The sequence below is a fragment of the Zosterops lateralis genome (genome assembly GCF_965231275.1).
Source record: "Zosterops lateralis genome assembly, chromosome: 2".
Taxonomy (NCBI): Eukaryota; Metazoa; Chordata; class Aves; order Passeriformes; family Zosteropidae; genus Zosterops; species Zosterops lateralis.
This window is the reverse complement of record NC_139763.1, coordinates 14,975,048-14,997,190: the sequence shown is the minus strand read 5'-3', so window position 1 is coordinate 14,997,190 and position 22,143 is coordinate 14,975,048. Positions and strand designations below refer to the sequence as shown.

At 39.1% G+C, this 22,143-nt stretch overlaps 1 protein-coding gene across 1 annotated transcript in view; it reads left to right on the top strand.

Annotated features, from left to right (window-relative positions):
• Positions 1-21,694, top strand: part of SMS (spermine synthase) — a 39,902-nt gene extending 18,208 nt beyond the window's left edge. Inside the window, exons 3-11 of the mRNA XM_083884647.1 lie at positions 1,667-1,760; positions 2,455-2,519; positions 4,959-5,134; positions 6,963-7,119; positions 8,020-8,107; positions 9,078-9,192; positions 9,659-9,738; positions 19,869-19,984; positions 21,282-21,694. Coding sequence (XP_083740773.1) covers positions 1,667-1,760; positions 2,455-2,519; positions 4,959-5,134; positions 6,963-7,119; positions 8,020-8,107; positions 9,078-9,192; positions 9,659-9,738; positions 19,869-19,984; positions 21,282-21,324 — 934 coding nt within the window. The 3' untranslated portion in view covers positions 21,325-21,694. The remainder of the gene's footprint in view (positions 1-1,666; positions 1,761-2,454; positions 2,520-4,958; positions 5,135-6,962; positions 7,120-8,019; positions 8,108-9,077; positions 9,193-9,658; positions 9,739-19,868; positions 19,985-21,281) is intronic.
• Positions 21,695-22,143: the final 449 nt, after the last annotated feature.

Genomic DNA, 22,143 nt, shown 5'->3' with positions numbered 1-22,143 from the left:
TTTCTCTCCTTTTAAAAAATCTGAACTCTCATGTAAACAGAATCCTGACAGGCTTTTGTGTTCCCTAACCAAAAACCTGTGCCAGAGGACACCTAGTGGGGAAGCTCCGGCATGGAGGGAGAGTTGCTCCAAGGTGGTGACGGTCTGTGGGCTCTGCGTGTGCATGTGTGTAGGAAATAGAAACGCCTTTTCTTCCCGGTGGCAAGACCTGTCTGCTGAGTCTTTCCTCAAGACTCGAACTGCCTGGACTCATTGTCTGAAGAGAACTGGGTGACAATAGTAATGCATGAGAGCTGCAGATCACTGCTTTTCCAAGACCAGCAAGGTGTTTTTATTCTTGAATTGCTTCAGTCAGTTTCATAATTTGATTGTTACCAGAAGTTATCTCCAGATAACACAGAATAGTCAGGGTTTTATCTCTGACTGCAGCTGGGGTCTGAAGGTCCCAGCACAGTGGGGGAGGTGGTGTTCCTATTGGGGCTGACAGTTTGCAAAAGGAGCTCTGGAAGAGACAAAAAAGATGGGAGTCGTGAGGAGATGAAAGATAATATAAACTTGGTCACAACAAGAGTCGATTTGTATTTTCCTTTGGGGCTGAAGTGGGGTGAGAAAAGCAGACAGGCATAGAATGGAGCATTCAGAGAATGATACAGCTTTATCTGAGGCTTGTGTTGTACTACTGCATTTCTATCCCTGAATACCCTTCTTTCTTTGCTCAGTCATTCTTGTTCTCACCCCCTCTCCTGTGCTTTTTTCCAGTGTGTTTTTTTTTCTTCACTTCCTTTATGTAATCCCCTTGCAGCCTTTCTGTTTCTTTTTGTCTTCTCCCCTCCCTAGAATAGGAAGGATACTGCCTCTGCTACACTGTTTCCTTGTGTCCTTCCCCACCGCCCTTAGCTCTTGTATTTATTGGGAGTCTGGAAGATTCACTGTTCACCTGATGTCCTTACCATGGCAAAGCCTTCCTCTTCGGTCTTTAAATGTTCCTGTAGTAAAAATACAGTAGGAGTTTTGTTGACTTTGCATCTGTATTCATCAATGACAGTTTGCTGCTGCAATTTCTATGCCAGTCAAAGCTGTGGTTTGCTCTAGGATGCTTATTGTTTCTCACTTACAGATTTTTATTCAGCTTTGAATGTGATCAGTATCTCTGAATAGTTACTATTATAAAAACCACCAAAACAAAAAAAACCCAAACAAACAAAAAAACCCCACACCAACCCCAACCACTCTGCCCGCAAAACAAAAGAGGCACATCCCCAGAAGTGAAAAGGAAAATACAGGGGAAGGAAAGTGTCCCGCTGTTTTCTTAAGGCTTGTTTTCAATTAAAAAGCCCAAACCAAACAAATACACCTGTTTCCAGCAGGCCTTATAGACTAGCAAGCAGTGTATTCTCATTGAATGTTGTTGTGGCTTAAACACCCTGTTTTACTGCCTTGCTTCCTGCTGGTTGTATTAGTTGTGTAGTGATAGGCAAGTTCTTGCAGCTTTGTTTGCTCTTTGTGACTTGCAGAGGAAGACTTGAGCTGGCACAGCCAACAGTTAGAGATGCTGAGGAAAAATGGAAAAATTTATTCATTCTGAATTTTAATCTAACTTGATTTAGATTTTCTTTCCTTAATCTGATTTTTGATAATAAATCTTTCATCACTGTCTCTTTTGTAGTTTTGCCAACTTGAGAATTCACCCTCATGGATTAGTGTTGGTGGATCTGCAGAGCTACAATGATGACATGAAAGGAAGACAAGAAGTTGATCAGGTATGAGTGTTGCCTATTTTACTAGGATTACCTAACTGTATGGGGAGCTCCTTTTTTTCAGGTCTGGATGCTCACAGGTGAGCAACAGTAGCACCTGTTAAAGTTGCACACACATGTGAATGCATGATTGCACACACTTTTGCAAGTACTGGGCCTTGTGTTCTTTGTAAAAGTTGTAAAGATACAGCAGCCTTGGTTAGGGCTTGAGTCTCCTCAGCTACTCAGGGCAGTGAGGACATGAGATATTTGGTCTGCAACCTAGTGTATTAGTGTGAGACTTCTTTGTATTCTCTGTTCTGAGAGATGGGGAGCCTCCATACTCAGTCTTTTGCCCCATGGAGAAAAAGAACTTCATCTTCCCTGGCATGAAGGCTCTAGACATTGAATACTGCAGGGAAAGAGCCATTGCTGTAGCAGGAATGGAACTTTAAGTGGTTCTCATGTTCCCTCTTTGGCTGTGTTGTCCTGGAGAATAGCTAAATGCAGTGATGACAGCTGCTGAAATGTGCACATTCTTGATAGTAACAAGGCTGAGGCGGCCAGCTAGTTACTCATGGGCTTCTGGTGTTACATTTCAAAGCCTTTTCATAGCAGGTGCTATGCTTTATTGACATCCAGGTAGACTAATTTAACAGATATTTTGCATTAAGTGCTGATCTACAAATTCTGCCTCTTGTTTGCTATTTTTTTGCAGCTTCTAAACAAAGTAGAAGAAAGAATGAAAGAATTGTTTCATGGTAACATAAAAAGGGTGAAACGGTAAGTTTGTACCTCTACTTCTGTATGTGGCTCATCTGCACAGTTACTAAAGATAATAAGCAAGTTATGCTTTGCTGTAATGCAGTGAATAGCCTGGAGTATGAAGGGATGGATGGGATTTTTTTTTTAGTTTCTTGCAATGCTTGCATGAAATATTGAGAGAAAATGCAACACAGAAGCAGGAGTAGACTGTTCTGAAAGGGCTGGGCTGCCAAGGGTGGCAAAGGAATAGGCCAGGGCACAAACTCTACCCTGTGGACCAGATCCCACAGCTCAAGGAGGAGATGAGCTGATGATGCTGACCAGGATCAGACCCAGCCCTGTGACTGCCAGGCTGGGCTGTAGTACTGAGGCAGCTCTGAGCATGAGCTGGGTGTCAGGGATTGGCAAAGGCTTGGGCAGGGAGGGATAGAACTGCAATAAAGCTCTGGCACAGGGACCAGGGGGTGAGGATTAGAGCTAAAATGGAGCTCAAGGCCATAGAGGAGACTTTGCCCTGACAAGGTTTCCTGCAGATCTTTCTTATGTCTCTGCTGTGCCTCTTGGTGCTCACTGTGGGCATGTGTGATTCAGGGACCTGCCAAGAAAATAAATATGTAGCACATTCTTATAATTAAACTTAAAGATGGAGACTTTGCAAGCCCTTTGTCAGTATGGACTGTTTAAATTCAAGGCTCTGTGTTAAAGTTTAAGGACTCAAATTGCAGCTCATGGGCCTGGTGCTGAAATAACTTTCATACTGAACGTGGCTTGTTGTTGTCTTTGTGGTGGCTGTCTGGCAGTGACTGATACCTTGGAGCCAGGGAGCACTTACTGTAGGCATGCACATGGTAGAAAGTGCAGCAGGTACTTCAAGGAACACAAAAGTGTAAATGGGTCAAGAAAAGTGAAAAGCAAGTGTGAAATCAGCAAGGCTCAGTAAAGCCAAGGAGCAAACTACAAAATAGGAAAACAGTTAAGCAGTACCATGGCAGAAAGTAGATCTGAAGGTTATGAGAGACCACAAGTAAAATGGTAGTAACTTGAAAGTAGTATTATACTTGCATATTATTTCTGTTCTACGCTTGTATGTAAAACAGGAAGTAGTTATCTTGTTACTTCAAGCTGGTAAAGCCTCATAGAAGATGCACAGTTCATAAAAACATAGATGATCTTGCATCTGTGCTTATGGAGGAGAAGCTTTCTGAGGCTGTTTTGATGCTGAAATGATAGAGGGACTTTGTGGAATCCACGTGATAGGAATTTCTTAAAAACAGGTCAGGAGAACATCTATGTGGAGTGGTCTACATTTTTTTGTTACCTTAATGTAGGAAGATGAACCTCTTAGAACATACATCTGGCATGGATCTTGTCACTTGCTTCTCAATGTGTTTTTTTGCTTGTTTTTGATTTGTGTGTTTTTGGGGGTTTTTTTGGTGGAGGATGGTTCTTTTCTATTTGTTTTGCATCGTTTTGGTGTCAGCTGCAAACATTTAGCTGCAGTAGGATGAATGTAGCTGGAGAAGTTTTCCTGCCTTTTAATGTTGTTGCAAGATAAGGTTGCTCTTGCTCCCACCGTGTGCTGCCATCTGGCGGCTCACTGAGGGTAGGAAGTGTTTCTGGAATGTTGATTGGGAATCACTGAGGAATTTGAAAGAAGCTTCCCTGTGTCTGGTCTTCTGCTACAGCTTTCTGGAAAAAAATTCTTTGTGCCTACACATTTTGCTTAAATGCAATCCCTTTGATTGTTTGCTGTAATTTCAAAGATAGTATGTCTTTACAGGTGAAATACTGGTTTGAACCAACGTGCATCTCTGTGGAATTAAAAAAAAAAAAGCCTAAAACCCACAAACAACAAACCCAAAACAATCTTAGCAGATGCTTGGACCACTTAAAAAAATTCAGACTGTTGACTGATATCAAGGGTTGTGTTTATGTAGTGCAGGCTGACCCAGCTCAGTTTGAAATACTATAGTAGTTCTTTTGTTGTTTCTCTGTGTATTAAAATGTGTCTCAGCATAGCTTCAGAGTGAGATCCACTTAATCTCAGAGAAATGGCATTCTTAACTGAACTGAAGATGGAAGAGGTTTTGTCATGGTTTTTTGCCTACATTCTGTTTTTGTATTGTATCAATTTTTAGTCATGAGCTGATTCTTCTACAGAGGCTTATACATTATTTAAATTCTGTCTCTTAGAATAGCGAGAAATTCACAGGTACATTGTAGAAGTTCTACATGAAGAAGAGCTGTGTATATTATCTGTCCCTTAGCAAGTTCTGTGTATTTAACATATGACTGGTAGATTTCTTATATCTGTTAAGTGTTAAATGTGGTAAGTTTTTTTTTAGATCTCTTGTAAAAATTATTTATTATGGTGAATCTGTAGTATGTTTAAAGTGGATTTTTAAAATAATGAACATTCCAAGTTTTTGTAATCTTCTTTCATATTATTTTTTCTAGGTTGCCAGCCATTTTGAGGGGAGGTGTCATTGATAGATACTGGCCCACAGCCGATGGGCGCCTGGTGGAGTATGACATAGATGAAGTTGTTTATGATGAAGATTCACCTTTTCAGAATATTAAAATTCTGCATTCAAAACAATTTGGGAATATTCTTATTCTCAGTGGGGATGTTAGTAAGTATCATCTCATTTAAGGATCTCTGGCTTGAAAATGTCAGAAGTGTTGTTTTCCATCCTGCTATGGCAGTTTTAATGGATGTCTAAGGGTAATGGTTCAGATGCTGAAAATTGTTTGTGCATGTACACTTATATCTGTATATTCTGTATATATCTGTGTGTTGCTGTATATTAAGGATGTTAATCAGGCTGACCAGTGTAAAATCTAGAGTTCAAAAAAAAAAAAAAAAGGAATTTCCAGAGTTAGTGTCTTTGCTGCAGAAAGTGGCCTGGGAGAATGTAAGATGGTGTTCTATAGCAGAACTTGCTTTCCTCCATTCTTTTATATGAGCTCTTCTCTGTTGCCAGTCCAACCTTCTGAAAGCTTCTCTTTGACAGTAAAACAAGCTACATTTTCAGTCTTCAAAACACAATGAAGTTCTAAAGAAATATGAAGTGGGACCTGGTGTGTGTGTGTGTGTATAATCCTGCTGTTCCCTTCATTTTCTAAAGAAATTTCCTGCTTGGTGAGGTATAGGACAGTTGTATCTCAAACCATTTAGCTGCTTTATTGGTAAACATCTTTTGACTCTTCTTCAAAATATTAGAACTTGAACTCTAAAGTTAATCAAAATAGTGACCCAACCTTTATATGAGAGTTTTTATACGTGGTACTTTGTGCCCGCTGACCTTTGTATTTTCAAAAATGAACTTAGGAGAAGATGGGCTACTGTTCTTTAAAGCTGGAGATTGCTGTTTGCTGGAAAATCTAGGCAATAAAAGGACTATGCTTAGTAAAGTCTTAGTTCTTATGTTGAAAAGAACTGACTCTGGTAAATGAAGGACATTGCTGCCGAGGGATAGAATACCTATTTTCACTCTAATGGCAGAGTAATTAAGAAATTGAAATACAGCTTTTTGAAATCATGGGAAGTACCTCTAACAATTCAATTTACCTTTGTGCAACTGTCAAGTGGGCTTCTGTGCAGATGGCAGCTGAAAAGCATGGTTCTTGAATTCGTTAGCAAGGTATTTTCTAATCCAGACAGATTTGTATTAGAAATCATCAAAGTGGGTATTCAATACTTTTAACCAGAAATTTTCATCAGAGTTTAATATGGAGATGAGATTTTGCTTGAACATTATGATAATGTGCCTTGTAGAAAGGGAAGTATGCCATTACTTATTTCCCTTCTGTGGGATTTTGAAATAATGCTTTGTCTCATTTTGTTATTGTGTACCCTTAAGGTGATGATTGCCAGGCAGAATGACAGGATATGCCACGATGTGCTGCTGCACAAAGCTTGGCCCTTGTAGCACAGGTCTGTTGTTGCAGCTTGGGAGTGTTGCTGCCTGCTTTGAAGCTAATGCTGGCAGCAGGCAGGCTGCAGGGCCCTTCAGCACCTGGGTGTTAAAGGTCGTGTTTGTTTCTGTGCAGGGATCACTGGTGTGCATTGAGGTTGCTCTTTTTAGCTGGGGTCCACAATGGATTTTCAAAAATTTTCAGATCTGTCTCTTGCAGGATGAGTCTGAGATAAACCCACTGAAGTATCAAGTGCGAGCATCAAATTAAAAAGACTGATGGTTTTGCTCTGCTACTTTTTATCTTGGCGCTCAGTACTTCACAATGGTGGGATGGGTGTTGTTGGGTTTGTGTGGAGAACTGGAGAAATCGTGCGTGGGATTCTGAGAAGAATCTCATTACTTGGACTGTCTCTGAGAGACAGGTTGTTTCTGAAGATGTTCTTGCTTTGGTCTGTATTGTATCACCTCTGGATTAATACCAGTTAATGAGAACTACTGAAAATTTAATAATTCTGTCCAATTCTCTCTTTCTTCCATTCAGATCTGGCAGAAAGTGACCTGGCATATACTCAAGCCATAATGGGCAGTGGGAAGGAAGATTACACTGGGAAAGAAGTGCTAATCCTAGGAGGTGGTGATGGAGGTATACTATATGAGATAGTCAAACTGAAGCCAAAGATGGTTACTATGGTAGAGATATCCTTTGACAAAGTGGCCTGTCATTCATATCAACCTGACCTTTCTGCTGATACCTTAGCACTGAACACAGTTACCTGTCAGGTTCTGATTTGCATGAGGAGATAGATTCTAAAATGAAATCTTTTTGTCATCTTAGAGACCCAGTGACTACATACTTGTGCATCATTGTGCAACATCTGCTTTCAGGTTCCCAATCCATACTATAACTCTGAGTAGCAGTTTACATAAGGCTGGAAAGGAATGCCTCTGTCATCAGACTGATGCTTTCTCTAATAATAGGAGACAGGTCTGTCAAGTTTGTGCCTTGGGCTCACTTCTGTCTTTTTGAGTTCATCTGTTTTTCTAAAGAAAGCTATAAAAAATAGTGCCTAGGAGCAAAATACTGTAATCAATAGGAATGTGAGGACTTGACAAACTGTATTGATAAATTGGCCAACTCTGTTTTAAAGGTACCAACACAAATCAAGCTTTCAACATTCTGTAGTTCATCTAGTTTGTAACATAAACCAGTGTTAACCATATGAGATATTGATTGTCCTAGGTTTTGGGATCCCTTTGCTAAGACTAAAAATAATTGTTTTAAAAATGTAGATTAAAATCTTAACCTAGTTTAACCTTACGGAGTTTTCAATTGTCTTAGAGTTCACATTTCAGGCTTTCACTGTAATTATAACCTAAAGTATCAAAAATACTGGTTAAAACTAAAAATCAGCACTTTGTAATAATCTAATTGATTCTGGAGGCCAGTACAAAAGGTTGGCTATTGCAGTGTAGTATATCAATAGACACATCTAATCATCTTTTTGTGAATGCCTCTTTGAGAACTTGTCTCTGAAGAAGTAGAATCTCTTACCTGTATTATTTCTGGAATGTATTATGCCTTGACAAGCTTCAAACATTGACCAAATGGTGATTGACGGGTGTAAAAAACACATGCGTAAAACGTGCGGAGATGTCTTAGACAATCTGAAAGGAGAGTGCTACCAGGTAATGCTTTGTTTTTCTTTCATTACGAGTAATTTCAAATACGTGTAGACCTAGTCTGGAAGACTGCTGTGGCACGGTTTTGGGGACAAGTCCTTTGACTCAAGTTTGGGAAGCTTTTTCTCCTTTTGTAGGACACTTGTATGTTTTATTAACTGGAGTTCATGTTGGAAGTATTTTAACTCGGTCTTCAGACTCCTAAAATTAATTGTATATGTAGCTTTTGAGGAATGTGAAATAAGAGAATGTTTGCTGTAACGTAGAAATGAGGAGGAGATAGCAGTAAGAATGTCATATTTAACATCATTCCTTATTCTGTTAAAAAGGTAGAAGAAATGGGTATTTTTTAGTTGTTCTATGCTGTTGAAAATATCTGAGTTTATAATATGTATTTAATAATTATTTTTAACATGCAGGCAAAATCCCTTAATATTTACACTACTATTATATTAAAAATAAAAGCTCCCAACAGATGTCTTGCATCCCTGCAGCTGAAGTCTTTTTGCTGCATCTGACAGCACTTAAAAATGAGCCCAGGTTTAATTTAACATGTTTCTGTTTTCATTACTAGTTCTTAGATATTGTCAGATATTAACTTACAGGAGTGAGCTAATAAAAACACACAAAAAAATTTACAGAGGAGTCATATGCTACTCTGTGGAGATCAGTGGCCCTTCACATACCTAGTTTAACTCATCTGTTGGAACTGCTAACTGTTGTCAGCATTTGGTAGGAAGAACAGTGGTCACAGATCTAGGAATTTCAGTCCTGGAATGCCCGTGTTTTCATTGTTATAATTCCTACAAAATTCCTCCTTTCTATATGATGTAAGAGGTTGAAAGTGGAGCCTAAAATTAAACATGTATTTTATTTTGTAATTTTTGTCTTAATTTCTGTGAATCCACATTTGTTCTTTTTACCTGGTCAGTTTTAGGGTATTTTTAGGACTAGGAACAATATTTCATTCTTACAGGTTCTAATTGAAGACTGTATTCCTGTACTGAAGAGGTATGCCAAAGAAGGAAGAATGTTTGATTATGTAATTAATGATCTGACAGCTGTTCCAATCTCCACATCTCCAGAAGAAGGTAAATCTTCTAATTTATTTACTTAAACATTCTGAGAATTTTCAACACTTCTGTCCTTCTGCTGCATAATAGTCTGCAGTCTGCTTTCATTTTCTATTCAAAAAGCAAATCTGAGCAAAAGAAAAAACATCTGTTTGTAAATTTTTTTGTGTTAGAAAAGACCATCAAGTGCCTAGTACTCTTTTAAATCTCTTATTCCAGAATAATACAAACCCATGTAGTACTTGAGAAGTATTTGGAGTTCATATTCCACTAAATTTTCCTCACTTCATAATTTATTGGAAACTTCAGGAAAATTCCTTTGAAGCAAAACAATACTCCTGCCATCATTGCCATTGTGTATGGTTTGCATTTGTTTTTTTTAATCCAGGCTTTAATTTTTTTTAAATTTTCAAGTCTTGAATATGTAATAAGTAATCAAGCCAATAATGTGCTGTTCTGTTTTACAATCATTCCCCATATGCAGATTCCACATGGGAATTTCTACGGTTGATTCTTGACCTCTCAATGAAAGTCCTGAAGCAAGATGGAAAATATTTCACACAGGTATGATACTTGGATGTAGTAAACTACTGTGTTATATCTACTGCAATTTCCATATTTTCAGTTTAAAAAAATAACTAAATCTACTTGGAGCTGGTTTTCTCTTTTAATGACTTATCAGGCATTTTGCATGAAAGTTAGGATTTGCTAATTGACTTGTCTTTTTCATTATTTCAGCTGAATATGTAGTGCTTTTGTCTGGAGTTTAGAAGCATAATTTTAAGAATCAGCAAGGCATACTGCAGAATATTGAAGCTAAACAATTCTTGGAAAAGCAGAACAGATGTACTTCATGAAGAGACACATGGATTTAAGCTAATGTCTCAGTGTAGAATATGGAAATTTGTCAGTCATTAAGGTGTAAGCGTTTGACATAGGTGCAGTGGGAAGAGAAAATTAGTATAGCCACCTCAGAGATAATAGAATTGTGGTATAGCTTTCCGCAGAAGATACTTCAGGTAATCCTGAATTTGGAATGCCACAAAGTTGTGTGCAATTGTACAAGAATGTGACAGGAGCCAGCAGATGGTTCAGTGAAGTCTCTGAAGTTGTATTTCTTTTGTCATGCTCATAAACTAGTCTTCTGATGTGTGGAGAACCTGAGTACTGTGTTTTGCCGTAATATCCTTAAGCTTGAAAATATATAGAAATTAGTTTACTGTAAAATTGTGCAGGTTTATAAAGAAATGCAAAACTTGTGGAATGAGGTTTCTGGCAGTTATAATGTGCTGCTCTATTTTAAAATGCTATGGTTGTATGGGCAAGAAAACTTACCTTGTGGTTGAAATATGATTAACATGGTTTTACCACAATGTAAAATTTAATTTCTGTCAGGCATTTGTCCTGTTCATAGTGGAAATATTTGTGGCAGACCTTGATATTAAAAGGACACTAAATGTTTTGGAAACAGCAAATGGTTGTGTTGCAGTTGCCACACTTGTAGCATACACAGTGACACTAGCTCTCCTTACTGGAATGATACATAGTGGTACTAGCTCTCCTTATTGGAAGGAATGTAAAGAATTGTTTGAGGACAGGTTTTGTTGGACTTTGCAGAAAGACTCTTGAGAAGAAGCTTGTGCTGAAAGCTGAAGTGATGGCTGTGCTGCAGCCAGAGGGCAGGGGAGTTGTTCTGTGTCAGTTGGAAGCAGTTGAGGTGGAGACTGGTGCAGCCCCTGCTGATTGTTTTGTCCTCATGGGAGGAGATAAGTCAGCTCTCCAGCATATGCTTGTACAGAAAGAAAGGACAGCAATCCTGAACCAGCCCTGGTAGGTTTTAACTGCTGTAAAACTATGCAATGTTATATTTTGTGGTCCCAAAGCAACAAGGTGGTATATGGCAGGATGGGAAAGAAACTATATTAAAATTGATGTGGCTTAAAATTAGACTTAGAGCTAATGGGTAGCTGTTGTGAGGACTAGAGTATAGAAGCAGTGTCCTCTAGCAATTTAGTCTTCCTGAAGATGTTGGAAAAAGGACAGTTAATACTGGGGCAGACAGATGTCAGCTTTTGGTACATCTGTTGATCAGCCCATTTGATGGTCCTTGTAACCACTTCCCAGCTGGGCCTGGAAAAAACAAAGTAGTCCTCTGTGAAAATGGAATAACCCTCTCTATTGTGTTTACGTGGCCAGGTTTTGGTAGCTGGGGGCAGGGATGGGTGCTGTGGGAAAGGCTCCCTATGTCCAACAGAGCCAATGCCAGCTGGCTCCAGCATGACCCTGCTCCTGGCCAAGGCTGAGCCCATCAGTGACTGTGGTAGTGCCTCTGGGATAAGATTTTTGAAGGACCAGAAGCCTTCTGCACAACAGCAGTTGCAACCAGAGAGAAGTGAGAATATGTGAGAGAAACAGCTCTGCAGACTCCAAGGTCACTGAAGAAGGAGGGGCAGGACATGTTCCAGGTACCAGTGCAGAGATTCCCCTGCAGCCCATGAAGCTCCACAGGGGAGCAGAGATCCTCCTGCAGCCCCTGGAGGATCCCATGGTGGAGCATGTGGGTGCCTGAAGGAGGCTGTGATGCTGTGGGAAGTCCACACTCTAGAGCAGGCTTCCTGGCAGAATTTGTGACCCTGCGTGGAGCCCATGCTGGAGCAATTAATGAAAAACTGCAGCCCATGGAAGGACTCATGTTGGAGAAGTTCACTGGGGGACTGTCTCCACATTGGAGCAGAGCAGAGTGTGAGGAGGAAGGAGCAGCAGAAATAACAAGGGATGAACTGACCTCAGTTCCCATTGCCCACCCCCATCAGTGCAGTGGGGAGGAGGTAGAGAATTTGTGAGTAAAGTTCATAGTGGGGGGAAAAAAGAGGAATAGGAGAAGGTGTTCTTAAAATTTGGGTTCATTTCTTACTGTCCCACACTGATTTGATGAGGAAATGGAGTTTATTGCCCAAGTCAGATCTGTTTGCCTGTGATGGTAATTGGTGAGTGTTCTCTCCCAATCCTAATCTCAGCCCATGAGGCTTTTGCAATATTTTCTCTCCTCTGTCCAGTTGAGCGAGGGAGTGACAGCGTGTTTTTTGTGGGCACCTGTCATCCAGCCAGGGTCAACCCCACCATGCCCTCAGACAACTCAACAGTCTGGTCCAACAGACTGCTGGGATGCTTTAAATAAAATTACCTGTCTATAACTTTGTTAAAATTACTTAAATTTAAATTCAATTAAACTAATAGAAGCTGGCTACTTGGAGGATTGGTTAGACTATAGACAGACTATAAACATGACCACTACCAACTTTGGCAGCTTAGTTACATGTTGGGAACTCGTAAAAGATTTTGAATGTTCTGTTTGCTCTTAAATGCCAGTGGATTTAGCTCTGTGTATTAACATTGGGAATTTAAATTACTTTTGGTCCAACTATCTACTTCTGCTTATGTTACATAGCAGGCCTTGCTGAAGAGATCATGTGCCTTTTAAGGCAGTTGTGTTTTTAAAATGCAGGACTCTGCATGCCCCCCAGCCAGTTTGCAATTTGATTCTCTAAAACAAAAAATATTAAATATCGTCAAGAAAAGTGACTGAGGGAACGTCCACTTGTGAGAGCTTCATCTTTGCTGTGATGAGGAAATGTCTCATAGGAAAAATGCAGCAAAAGGATTGTTGTCCTGGTGACTACTAGCCAGCAATTACAGTTGCCTCTTCTGCCTTGGCATTATGTTGTAGTAGTGCTGAAAATTTTTGTCCTTTGTAGTCTGTCCCCTTGCATCCTGAACAGAATCGTGTGCTTCTAGTTAGGATGTCATTTGTTTCAATGCCGAAGAACTGCTTTACCCAAAAGTGGAGTTGTGTTCACAGAATGCCATCCTTTCCCATACTGTATTGCTGCTCATCTGTCTAAATGTCACTGCTGGGGGAAAATAAAAGGAAATGCTCATCACCTCTTCATTGAGCTCTGCACAAGTTTTGGAAAATGCTCTGATCTGCTCATGAGTTGTCAGCAGGCAGGGTCTAGTGCTGTCTAACTCCAGATGGATATAATTTATCCGAGATTATAAAAATAATTATTTCTGGCATGCTGCTCTTAACATACCTGGTGGCTCCCTCGGGGTTCCTTCCTTGGTGATTCTCAAAGTGGTCTCCAAATGCTGCTGCAGAATGTCCTGTCACCACTAGGTGGAGGCAGGTAACTGCTGTTGCCTGGCAGTTTATTAACATTTATAGAGATTCTGCCTGTGGAAGGTTTTTCAGACTATTTATTTGCATTCCTGGGGGATATAAGAACTTATGTAGCCAATTTTAAGATGCAGGAGGTACTTCTTCCCTTTTTTCAGCTCTGGAAAAATACAAAAGGGCAGTTAATGAATGTCATTCTCTTCTGCTTTAAGTTTGTGTCTGAGTGTGTTTGAGGAAAAATGCCTCCATACTGTCTTTGTGCAAATAGTAATCACAGTTTAGAACAAAAATTTGTGTGAGTAGCAACCATGCTTTATACACTGTTGCTTTTCTAGCTGCATCATCCATATTAAGTATTGCAGCCTACACAGGATCTGCAAAGAGAGGCATGAGCTTTAGGGCCCTTAGCCTGCAGAACTTGAAAACCTGTCTTTGGACTTAAGACTTGAAGTTTGTTTGTGAAAACTTACTGTTAAACATAATCCCACCCCTCTGAGGTTCAATAGCATGCTCTTATTTCCATTCTTCTTCTCAAGCTGGTGCTTTGAAGTGTTTAATGATATGATAGGATATGAAGCCATGTCTGTGAGGTGCTTGGTGTTACGTTTTCCAAGAACAAACAGTTAGAGATACAGGCTCCCAGCCATCACAGTGGAGAGAAATGGGAGTTGATGAGTATCTTGGTGTTTCCTGTGCTCCACTTTCATCTCTAAACACCTTCCCAGCAACTTGTTTCCAGACACATCAAGTGTTTTTACAGTATTGGACTTCGTAAAAGTATGATCTTTAGATGGCCCAAGTGATTTCTTTCAAGTGTGTATATATACTTGTAGATATCAGCATGGTAATGTGGCTTATGTTTTTCTGAACCATCACTCTGTTGTGCCTTCAAAGTAGTGTGTGAGGATTGTCTCTAGAGCTGTGAAACCATGCTCTATTACGTGCTGAGACTGGTTGTAAGGTTGTCTCTGAGTGACAGTGGATTATGTGTAGCTAAGAAAATGCCCTTTTCTGTGCTAAGTTTTTGTTCTGTTGATCTAATTTTTGAGGTTGCGAAGGCTGTCATTTTCAGTCTGTTTATGTAGTAGAACCTTTAAAAATACCTCTGAACAGGAATTTGTGACTTCCTGGTTGGGGTCACTCAGCCCAGGCAGGATAGAAACTCAGACCACTCACAGGTTCCAGTAAACAGCACTGACCCTGGTGCAAGGGATCATGTGTCTCCCACATGAACATGTGGCCCCTTCACTAAGCTGTCTCTTCCTGGCCACTCTCTTATACAGCCCTCTAAATGTGCAGACAATCATCATGTTGCTCCATAGTTAGACTCCTTTTTTTGGCTGCTGTGTGGGCTTTCTAATTAGCACTTCCAATGAGGGAGCAAGATTCTCCATGACTGAACCATGAAAGGAGGCTGGAAGAATGGCTGTATTGTCCCAATGTGAGCTTCTGTGATTTCTTGGTAGTCCGAGAGACTTTAAGGAACAGACATTTTCATTCCTTTTGTTACTGAGAGTTCAGCCAGTGGAGGTACTTACGGTCAGGTTTGCCTCTATTATTTCCTTAACAGCCCTCGCTGTCCCCCAAAACCTAAGCTTAGCTTTGATGCTCTGTGTGTCATGCTGTCTCACTGTGAATTAGTCACTCTGAAGTGAGGAAGGATAAAACCCAGCCATGGCCATGTCCAATTCTGGCCCATCATAGAATAAAAATAGAAACCCATGCTAAAAAAAATCAAACCTTTTTGGAATACAGTCACAAAAAAAAGATGTCCAGTGACAATGACATGTAAGAAATGTAAGACGTGAGAAATCAAGACACATAAGAAATGGCTAAGTATAGAAAAAGGATCCTTTCACCTGCTTTCAACTCACTAGTTTACTTTTTGAGAGTTGGAGGAAGCATAGTGACCTAAGCCTGTAACCAGTAACCAGTTGATGGACACATCCACTTTATAGATAGGCAGAGTTAACTGGAACTTAGTGTTAAACTATTTTTTTTTCTGACTTATTTTAAGGAATGTTTTTGTCTGTCCAGAACTGTACCTGTTATTTAAATTTGTTGTGCATTGTCCTGTAGAAACCTAAAAGCTAAGCCCATGGAACTACAGAGTTTATGCTTTGTGGGAGCCCAGAGAAATGGATGTTGGGAGCCCATGAGCTGTTGAAGTGAGTGCAAGCACTGAGCAGACTCAGGATGCAGAGTCTGTGAAACAGTTCAGGAGTCATCTATCTTAAGCAAGGTCTTAGAGATAAAGATTTGTTAATCTCAAAGTTAAAACTACCTCAAGTACTTTCGTGTCTTAAAGATCCATCTTAAGGGATAAAAAAACTTCCATCACTCTCCTAGTTCTTACCTGTCAAATTGTTTGACATGGAACAGAGATTAAGTGAGGAGGGCTGGGAAGAGGAGTCTGGTAGCAGTTTCTGTGTATGTTGAAAATTTGGCTGAACCCTGTGGGAGAAAAAAGAAAGCGATTTTGCTTTTTGAAAGCATGTAATTGGTGAGTCATCTGCTTTAAACCTTATTAACAGCATTCAGTATTAGCTATTGTTTGAGTTATATGGTGTCTGTTCAGAACAAACAATGCATTGCTCTGCCATACAGCTCTTCATTAGGCAGTGGAAATTAAAGTGAGCACAGGTTATTGGACAGATCTCTGCATTGCATTCTGGGCTTGGTTCCCTGTGGCATCTTAGTGATACTGGAACTTCTAAGTGTGATTGATAGTGTTACTAACACTGTAGTCTTGGTTAATAAAGCAGTTATGTTTTAAGGAAAGATGTTAATAATAGTGATTTTTCAATAAGTTTATTGAAATAAGCCTTAAGTTTTGTAGATTTGGTTTTTGGAGTGTTTAACTTTGTATTGAGTAAAGCCAGATAGTTACCAAAAATAACTATTCAGATCTATAAAATCCTGTAGTACTTCTCCAGAAGAAGGAGGTTGATAGAAGAGCCAGGTGAGTTGTCTGAACCTTTAGGCAAGATCTTGATTTGGAGATTAGGGAGTTGTGGGTTTGAAAAGTAAAAATAGTTTCTCGGCCTGTTCATTGTTCCTGTAATTTGTTTTCCATGGTGTCTGCAGTGATTTGTCCCTTGCTAGAGAAGGGGGAAATGATGAAGTACTGAAGCAACAGTCTGGGAAACTGGATACTCTTCTATCATTCTGTATCCTATTCAACTTCCTACGTAATAGTGGTGTGCTCTGTAAATTACCTAGCAATGTTCCTATTTATGATTCAAATTACACACACAGGTTGTTTTTTAGTTTTCTTTTGCATTCAGTCTAATGTTGAAACAAAATGATATGTTCGGTAAAGGGCAGCTGAACCAAAAAAACCCACCACAATCCCCTGGATAATAACAGGTTACTAAACAAGTACTGCAGCAGTCTGTTCATTGTGCTCAGTTAGTGTTAGTCTTATACCTTTTTTGAGTCTCATTTGTTTTCTGATACCCAAACATGAACAATTCTATATACAATATGTCATCTTCCTTTAACAAATAAACAAGTACTGGTTTGTTTGAGCAATATGATCACAACTATAATCAAACGTGTTTTATGCAAGTTCTTTTGAAGGAAAGCTTTCCCAAATATGATTCTTAAAAGATGAGAGAGTGATAAAATAGAATGGAGTCGTAGGATTTCCTGGTGTGGAAGGGGCTCACAGCAATCAAAGTCCAGCTCCTGGCCCTGTCTGTACAGGACAACCCCGAGAATCACATCATGTGCCTGAGACCATTGTCAAGATGCTGTGTTAACCTCAACTTAGAAAAGGTTTTCTTTTGTACTTGTGAAAACTTGAGCACAATCCAAAAAAAATTGAGCAAAAATTCAGAGGAAGATGAGTGGAATGAATTCTCTTTTCACTTCCTCTGGAAATAGAAATGTTTTAAATACACTGTGAAAAAATCCTACCAATAAAAAGTAGAAAAAAATAGCATAAATCTCAAAGTCAGAATGTACATTTTGCACTTTTGGTTCTAGTCATCATCTGATGTTGTTACATGGAAAAAGCAATGTAAATGGAGCTGTTTAGAAATACTGATTTCAAATGTGACCTCTGCTTGTTTTGGCCTCTGCCTGTTATGTTTTACAGAGCACAGATAGTACTTGTTCAAACTCATCTTAGTTCCTTGCTTTCTGAAAATTAATTTTCAGTTGCATTTGTGTGCATGTAATAATTTTAAGGCCATTTAACAAAAATCTGTGAGCACTGAAAATAAGCTGCACAGTAAAACAAGTCTTTATGAAAGACTCTACTCCTGGATTTAAAAGCTTTGCAGTGTCTTAGGAGAGCAACACAATGTGTGAAACATAGGGAGTCAGACACTTAGGAGGCATTGAGTAAGTCCTTGGTTCCTGGGGTCCTCATTTTGAGCTATAGGTCCTAAAATATTGAGTAAGATGTGACTGTAAGGGAGTTAATTTTTTTCATTAGATACAGCTTTTTCTAATTAAGCTGTGTTCTTTCAGTCAGGTGCAGGTTACGTTTTTGAATGGCAGGAGCAAACAAGATATTGCATTCAATGGTCAGTTAAAAAAAACCCCCAAAATTGTGTGCTTATGTGTAGACACAAACACTTTCCAAAATCATTCAGAGCAACAGAGATCCTGTCATTCCATAGATGGAGGCTATTGCTTTAGACTCCTTTTCTTTCTAACACAACTTCTGTGCCTTGCATTTCTTGCATCATTTTGTGGGGCTTTGGCTCTTGTGCTGGATCATTAGGAACTGTGTATTCAGTAACATAAAAATTTCCTTCTTGTTCTCTTTTTTATCTACTGTGGCAAACCTTCCTTCACTATAAGTAGCAAAATGTGTGGGAAAGCTGAGGATTTTTATATTGAGAGTAATTCTGGAAAATGCTATTTAATGCTTCCATATCTACTGGTCAGAAATCAGAGGAGGAAAGCAGGCTTTGTGCTAGATCACTGTAAAAGACATCTGTACTACATGCTAGTAAACCCAACCATTAGGGGAAGATGGGGACATGCATCTCCTGAAGATCTCATCCTGGCCTACATATGGCCAGACTGGCACATACTATGTGGGCAGGAGAGTTTCATAGTCATCATATAACTTGCTGTTGAGGTGTAGTGTTACAGCACAGTTGGTTTATCGTGTTTGGGGCTTATAGGTTGAGCTGAAGATTCCTCAGGAAATTGGTGGAAGTAGATCACAAATCAATTCATTTGGCTGTCAGTGTACCAAGGCCTTTTACAACATCTCCACCCTAAGGATGATCACAGAGTTGTTATCTCTGTGCTGTGCCACAGCAGCAGTGTACTTCTTTTTGGTGAGTCTTCATTCAGTGCCTTATGCCTGGAAAAAAACAACCTGAGTCATTTTTATACCACACAGTGGTGACTGTATTCAACTTCTCTTAATTTCAAATTAGTGTCCAAATAACTTGTATTTGCCACACTCTTCCTAAGACTGTTGAATTTAAGGTTGTAAAGTATTTGCTAGTCTACTCAGTTATGTAGTCAAAAAACTTGACAAAGTTTTTTTTTTATTGATCTTACACAACTGACTTTTATTGCTTTGGATAGTTGGTGTTTGTTCAATCTGGTGTTCTGATGAGCTCACTGTAACCACTAAATCTTCAAATGTGTTATGGATATGGGGAATTCAGACTTCTAATTAGAGTTTTCCCCGTATGGGCATCCCAGGCATACATTGCAGTAACTTCTGCTTCTTATTAATACTTATCTTGGGACAAGGTAGTGCTTGCAAATAGGAGTTGCTTGGGGGAGAGTTGGGTGGGGTTTTTGTTTTCATTTTTTTCAGGGGGAGGGGATAGGTGTTTGGTTTTTTTAGGGTGGGGTGGTGTTTATTTCTTGGTTTTGGGTTTTTTTTAAATTCCTCATTCTTTGTAATCCTTGATGTGTTTGTATTCCAAGAATGGTATGTTGTTTCACCTCTAAGACAAAAAAGTATAGGAATCTCTTCCTTTTCAGAAGCATAACATGTGGAAACTCAAGACAACGTAGCCTGCAGCCAGAGAACTTCTGTATAATGATGTATTTCATCATACTGCTTTGTGAAAGAATCTGTTTAAAATTAATAGGCTATAGTTTGTTAATAGTGCATTTAAACACTGTAAGATCTAGGCAATGTTAAATAACTGAGAAAAATCTGGATGTTGTAATACTGTTTGCTAATACATTTAAGCAACCATAAAGAAAATGGTTATGCAGTAGATTTTATAGGTAAACAACACATGGTGGTCTGTTTTAACTGGAAGCCCTCATATAATGGCTGCTTCTGCTAATGAGCGTATAGATAATCCCCCTATACTTACCCTTTCTTGGAGGATACAAATTGTTGTTTGCTGTAGGCAGAATGAAGACAAGCTGTTCAGTGTTTGCCTTGTAAATATTAAATATTAAGATCAGCATGTATCTGGTTCTGAAATATGTGGGAGCCTTGCAGTAATGCCAAAATGTATATATTAATCTGAAATTTTGCTTATTTGCTTGATTGTGACAGATTTTTTTTTTTCTTCAGGGAAACTGTATCAATCTGACTGATGCCTTGACTCTGTATGAAGAACAGCTTAGCAGGCTTTATTGTCCTGTGGAGTTTTCAAAAGAAACTGTGTGTGTTCCCTCCTACATGGAATTGTATCCTTAAAGACTGAAGAAGACTGGAGAGTGTGTATTAATAAATCAAGCAGGCATAGATTAGTTGGAGGTAATGAACTCAAGCAGAAAGGCAGTTCTGATTTAAACACTTGATGTTTTTTTCATAGTAAATGAACTACAGCAGTTTTATTTTGAGGATAATTGTAGGAATTGTTTTCTAAAAGTGCTGTGAATTCACAGCTGGTGAAATGATCAGCACCTTTCATGAACAGACTTTTGTTAATGTTTTTAAGTGGTGTATGTGATGTAGGATAAACTGTACGATAAGAGTAATGCTGCCTGAGAGTTCTAACAAGGCTGTATCTTACTTTCTTTTCTCTTTTACAAAAATAAGAAATTAACTTCATATAGATCAGCATGGTCTAGATCTTTAAATATTGTCTGATAGAGCTATTCTTGAACAAATAGCTCAGACTTGATTTTTAAGGCCAGGGAATGGAGAAGATTGGTTCCTAACAATCATTACTAGTTAGTGTTACTGGAAGAAAATATTCCAAGTAGAAGGGTATGCATATTCTCAGCAAAATTCCTAAAAATAGTCCTTCAGAATTTTTTCAATTTGTGGATATCAAGAAAGGTATATAAGGAGCCTAGAACTTTCAACTTCAAGCCCTTAGTGTGAGAGGGGCATTTTGATCTACTGTAAAGTGGTTCTGCTAGCTGCTTTTGCCTTGTGTTTGCTGCTTTTGTGGCATCTCCCTGGGAATGTTTCTGCAGGGTGAAGCCTGCTGTGGCTGTCTCTCTTGACAAGGAAACATCTTTCCACGATCTTCTTATTCATAATACATTAAGCACATGGTACTGCCACAGCCTCTCTTCTGTTGTGTGTGTTAATTTGCCTCCCTTCTGTGTCTCTAAACCTGGCAGTGTTCACTGCTGCAGCCTCACGTGACCCTGTACTGACTCCAGGCTGACTATAGCCAGCTCCTCCTGCTTCTCATTATTGTCAGCTCTTGGTGAAATGCAGATTTGCCCTCGCCTTTTCAAGACAAAAGAATGTGAAGGATGTCAAGATACTTGCCCTTAAAGCTTACAGAGAAACTGGTTATTTTTGCCTTTACAACTGCCAGACCTTAGTAGAACATGTATGTGCTTTGAAGAGTAGGCATCTTTGAACTGCTGAGTCAAGAAGAGAATCCAGGGAGATTTCACTTGAGTGTTTTGCCTACCCTTTATGAGCTACCAGTAGTTTTCAGAATTTAGATATAAGTAAAAAGAACTACATTTTAATTGTTACAACTGTTACCTTTTTTCCTTAACTGCTTATTTTCTCCAGATGGGTATTCTACACGATTTGGAAGAAACAGACTGGCATCTGAACATCAAGATTATTTGAGATTATCTTAAATGTACATGCTGCATGGTGCATATAGGCCTGCCACATGCTGCATATTGGCATCTTGAACCTTTAAATTATATGCTGTAGATGATCCTGAAACTTAGTCATGCTATTGATTGTGAATTCTTTAAATTTTTTTTTATTATTATTTTAATTTAAAAGCAAATGGAAAATGTATATTTTGACAAGCTAGGGTGTTATTTTTGAACGTCAACTTAAAGATGAATAAGCAGCACAACTGTATAGCTGCTGACTGCACTGAACCTTTAGAATGTGATCCTTTTTATTTTTTTGTAGATCTTCACAAACTGGTTGATTAAAAAAGACATCTTTAGCATTTCATCACTGAAGGGTGGTCCATGGAGTTTTTGTTGATTTTGTTTTTCCAACAAATTTTTCATTTATGGTGCTTTTGAAAATGGGAGAGGGGTTTTGTGTGGTTTTGGTTTGGTGTTTTTTTTTTTTTTTTTTTTTAATGAACACTGCCGTGCTTCCATATAGAGAAGGACATAACTAAAAAGAAAAAATCTTTTGAGAGAATACCCCAAGTCCATTGTTGCAAAGGGAAGAAAGCCAGTCTTAAGTTTTTATTTGCCCTAGTTTCATTCATCATTGCTGTAATCTCTGCTGCAGAAGAATCTTTGGCCTTTTTAACCTCCTGAAGTTCTTTAGTTGCTGCCCTCCTGATTATTTGGATTCTGATAAAGATTTGACAGTAGCTTTGTATGGAAGCAAAATGATCAAGGCTGGGTTTTCATTCCCCCACAGTGCAAGAAATTGAGTGTAGTGAGGTGCATTT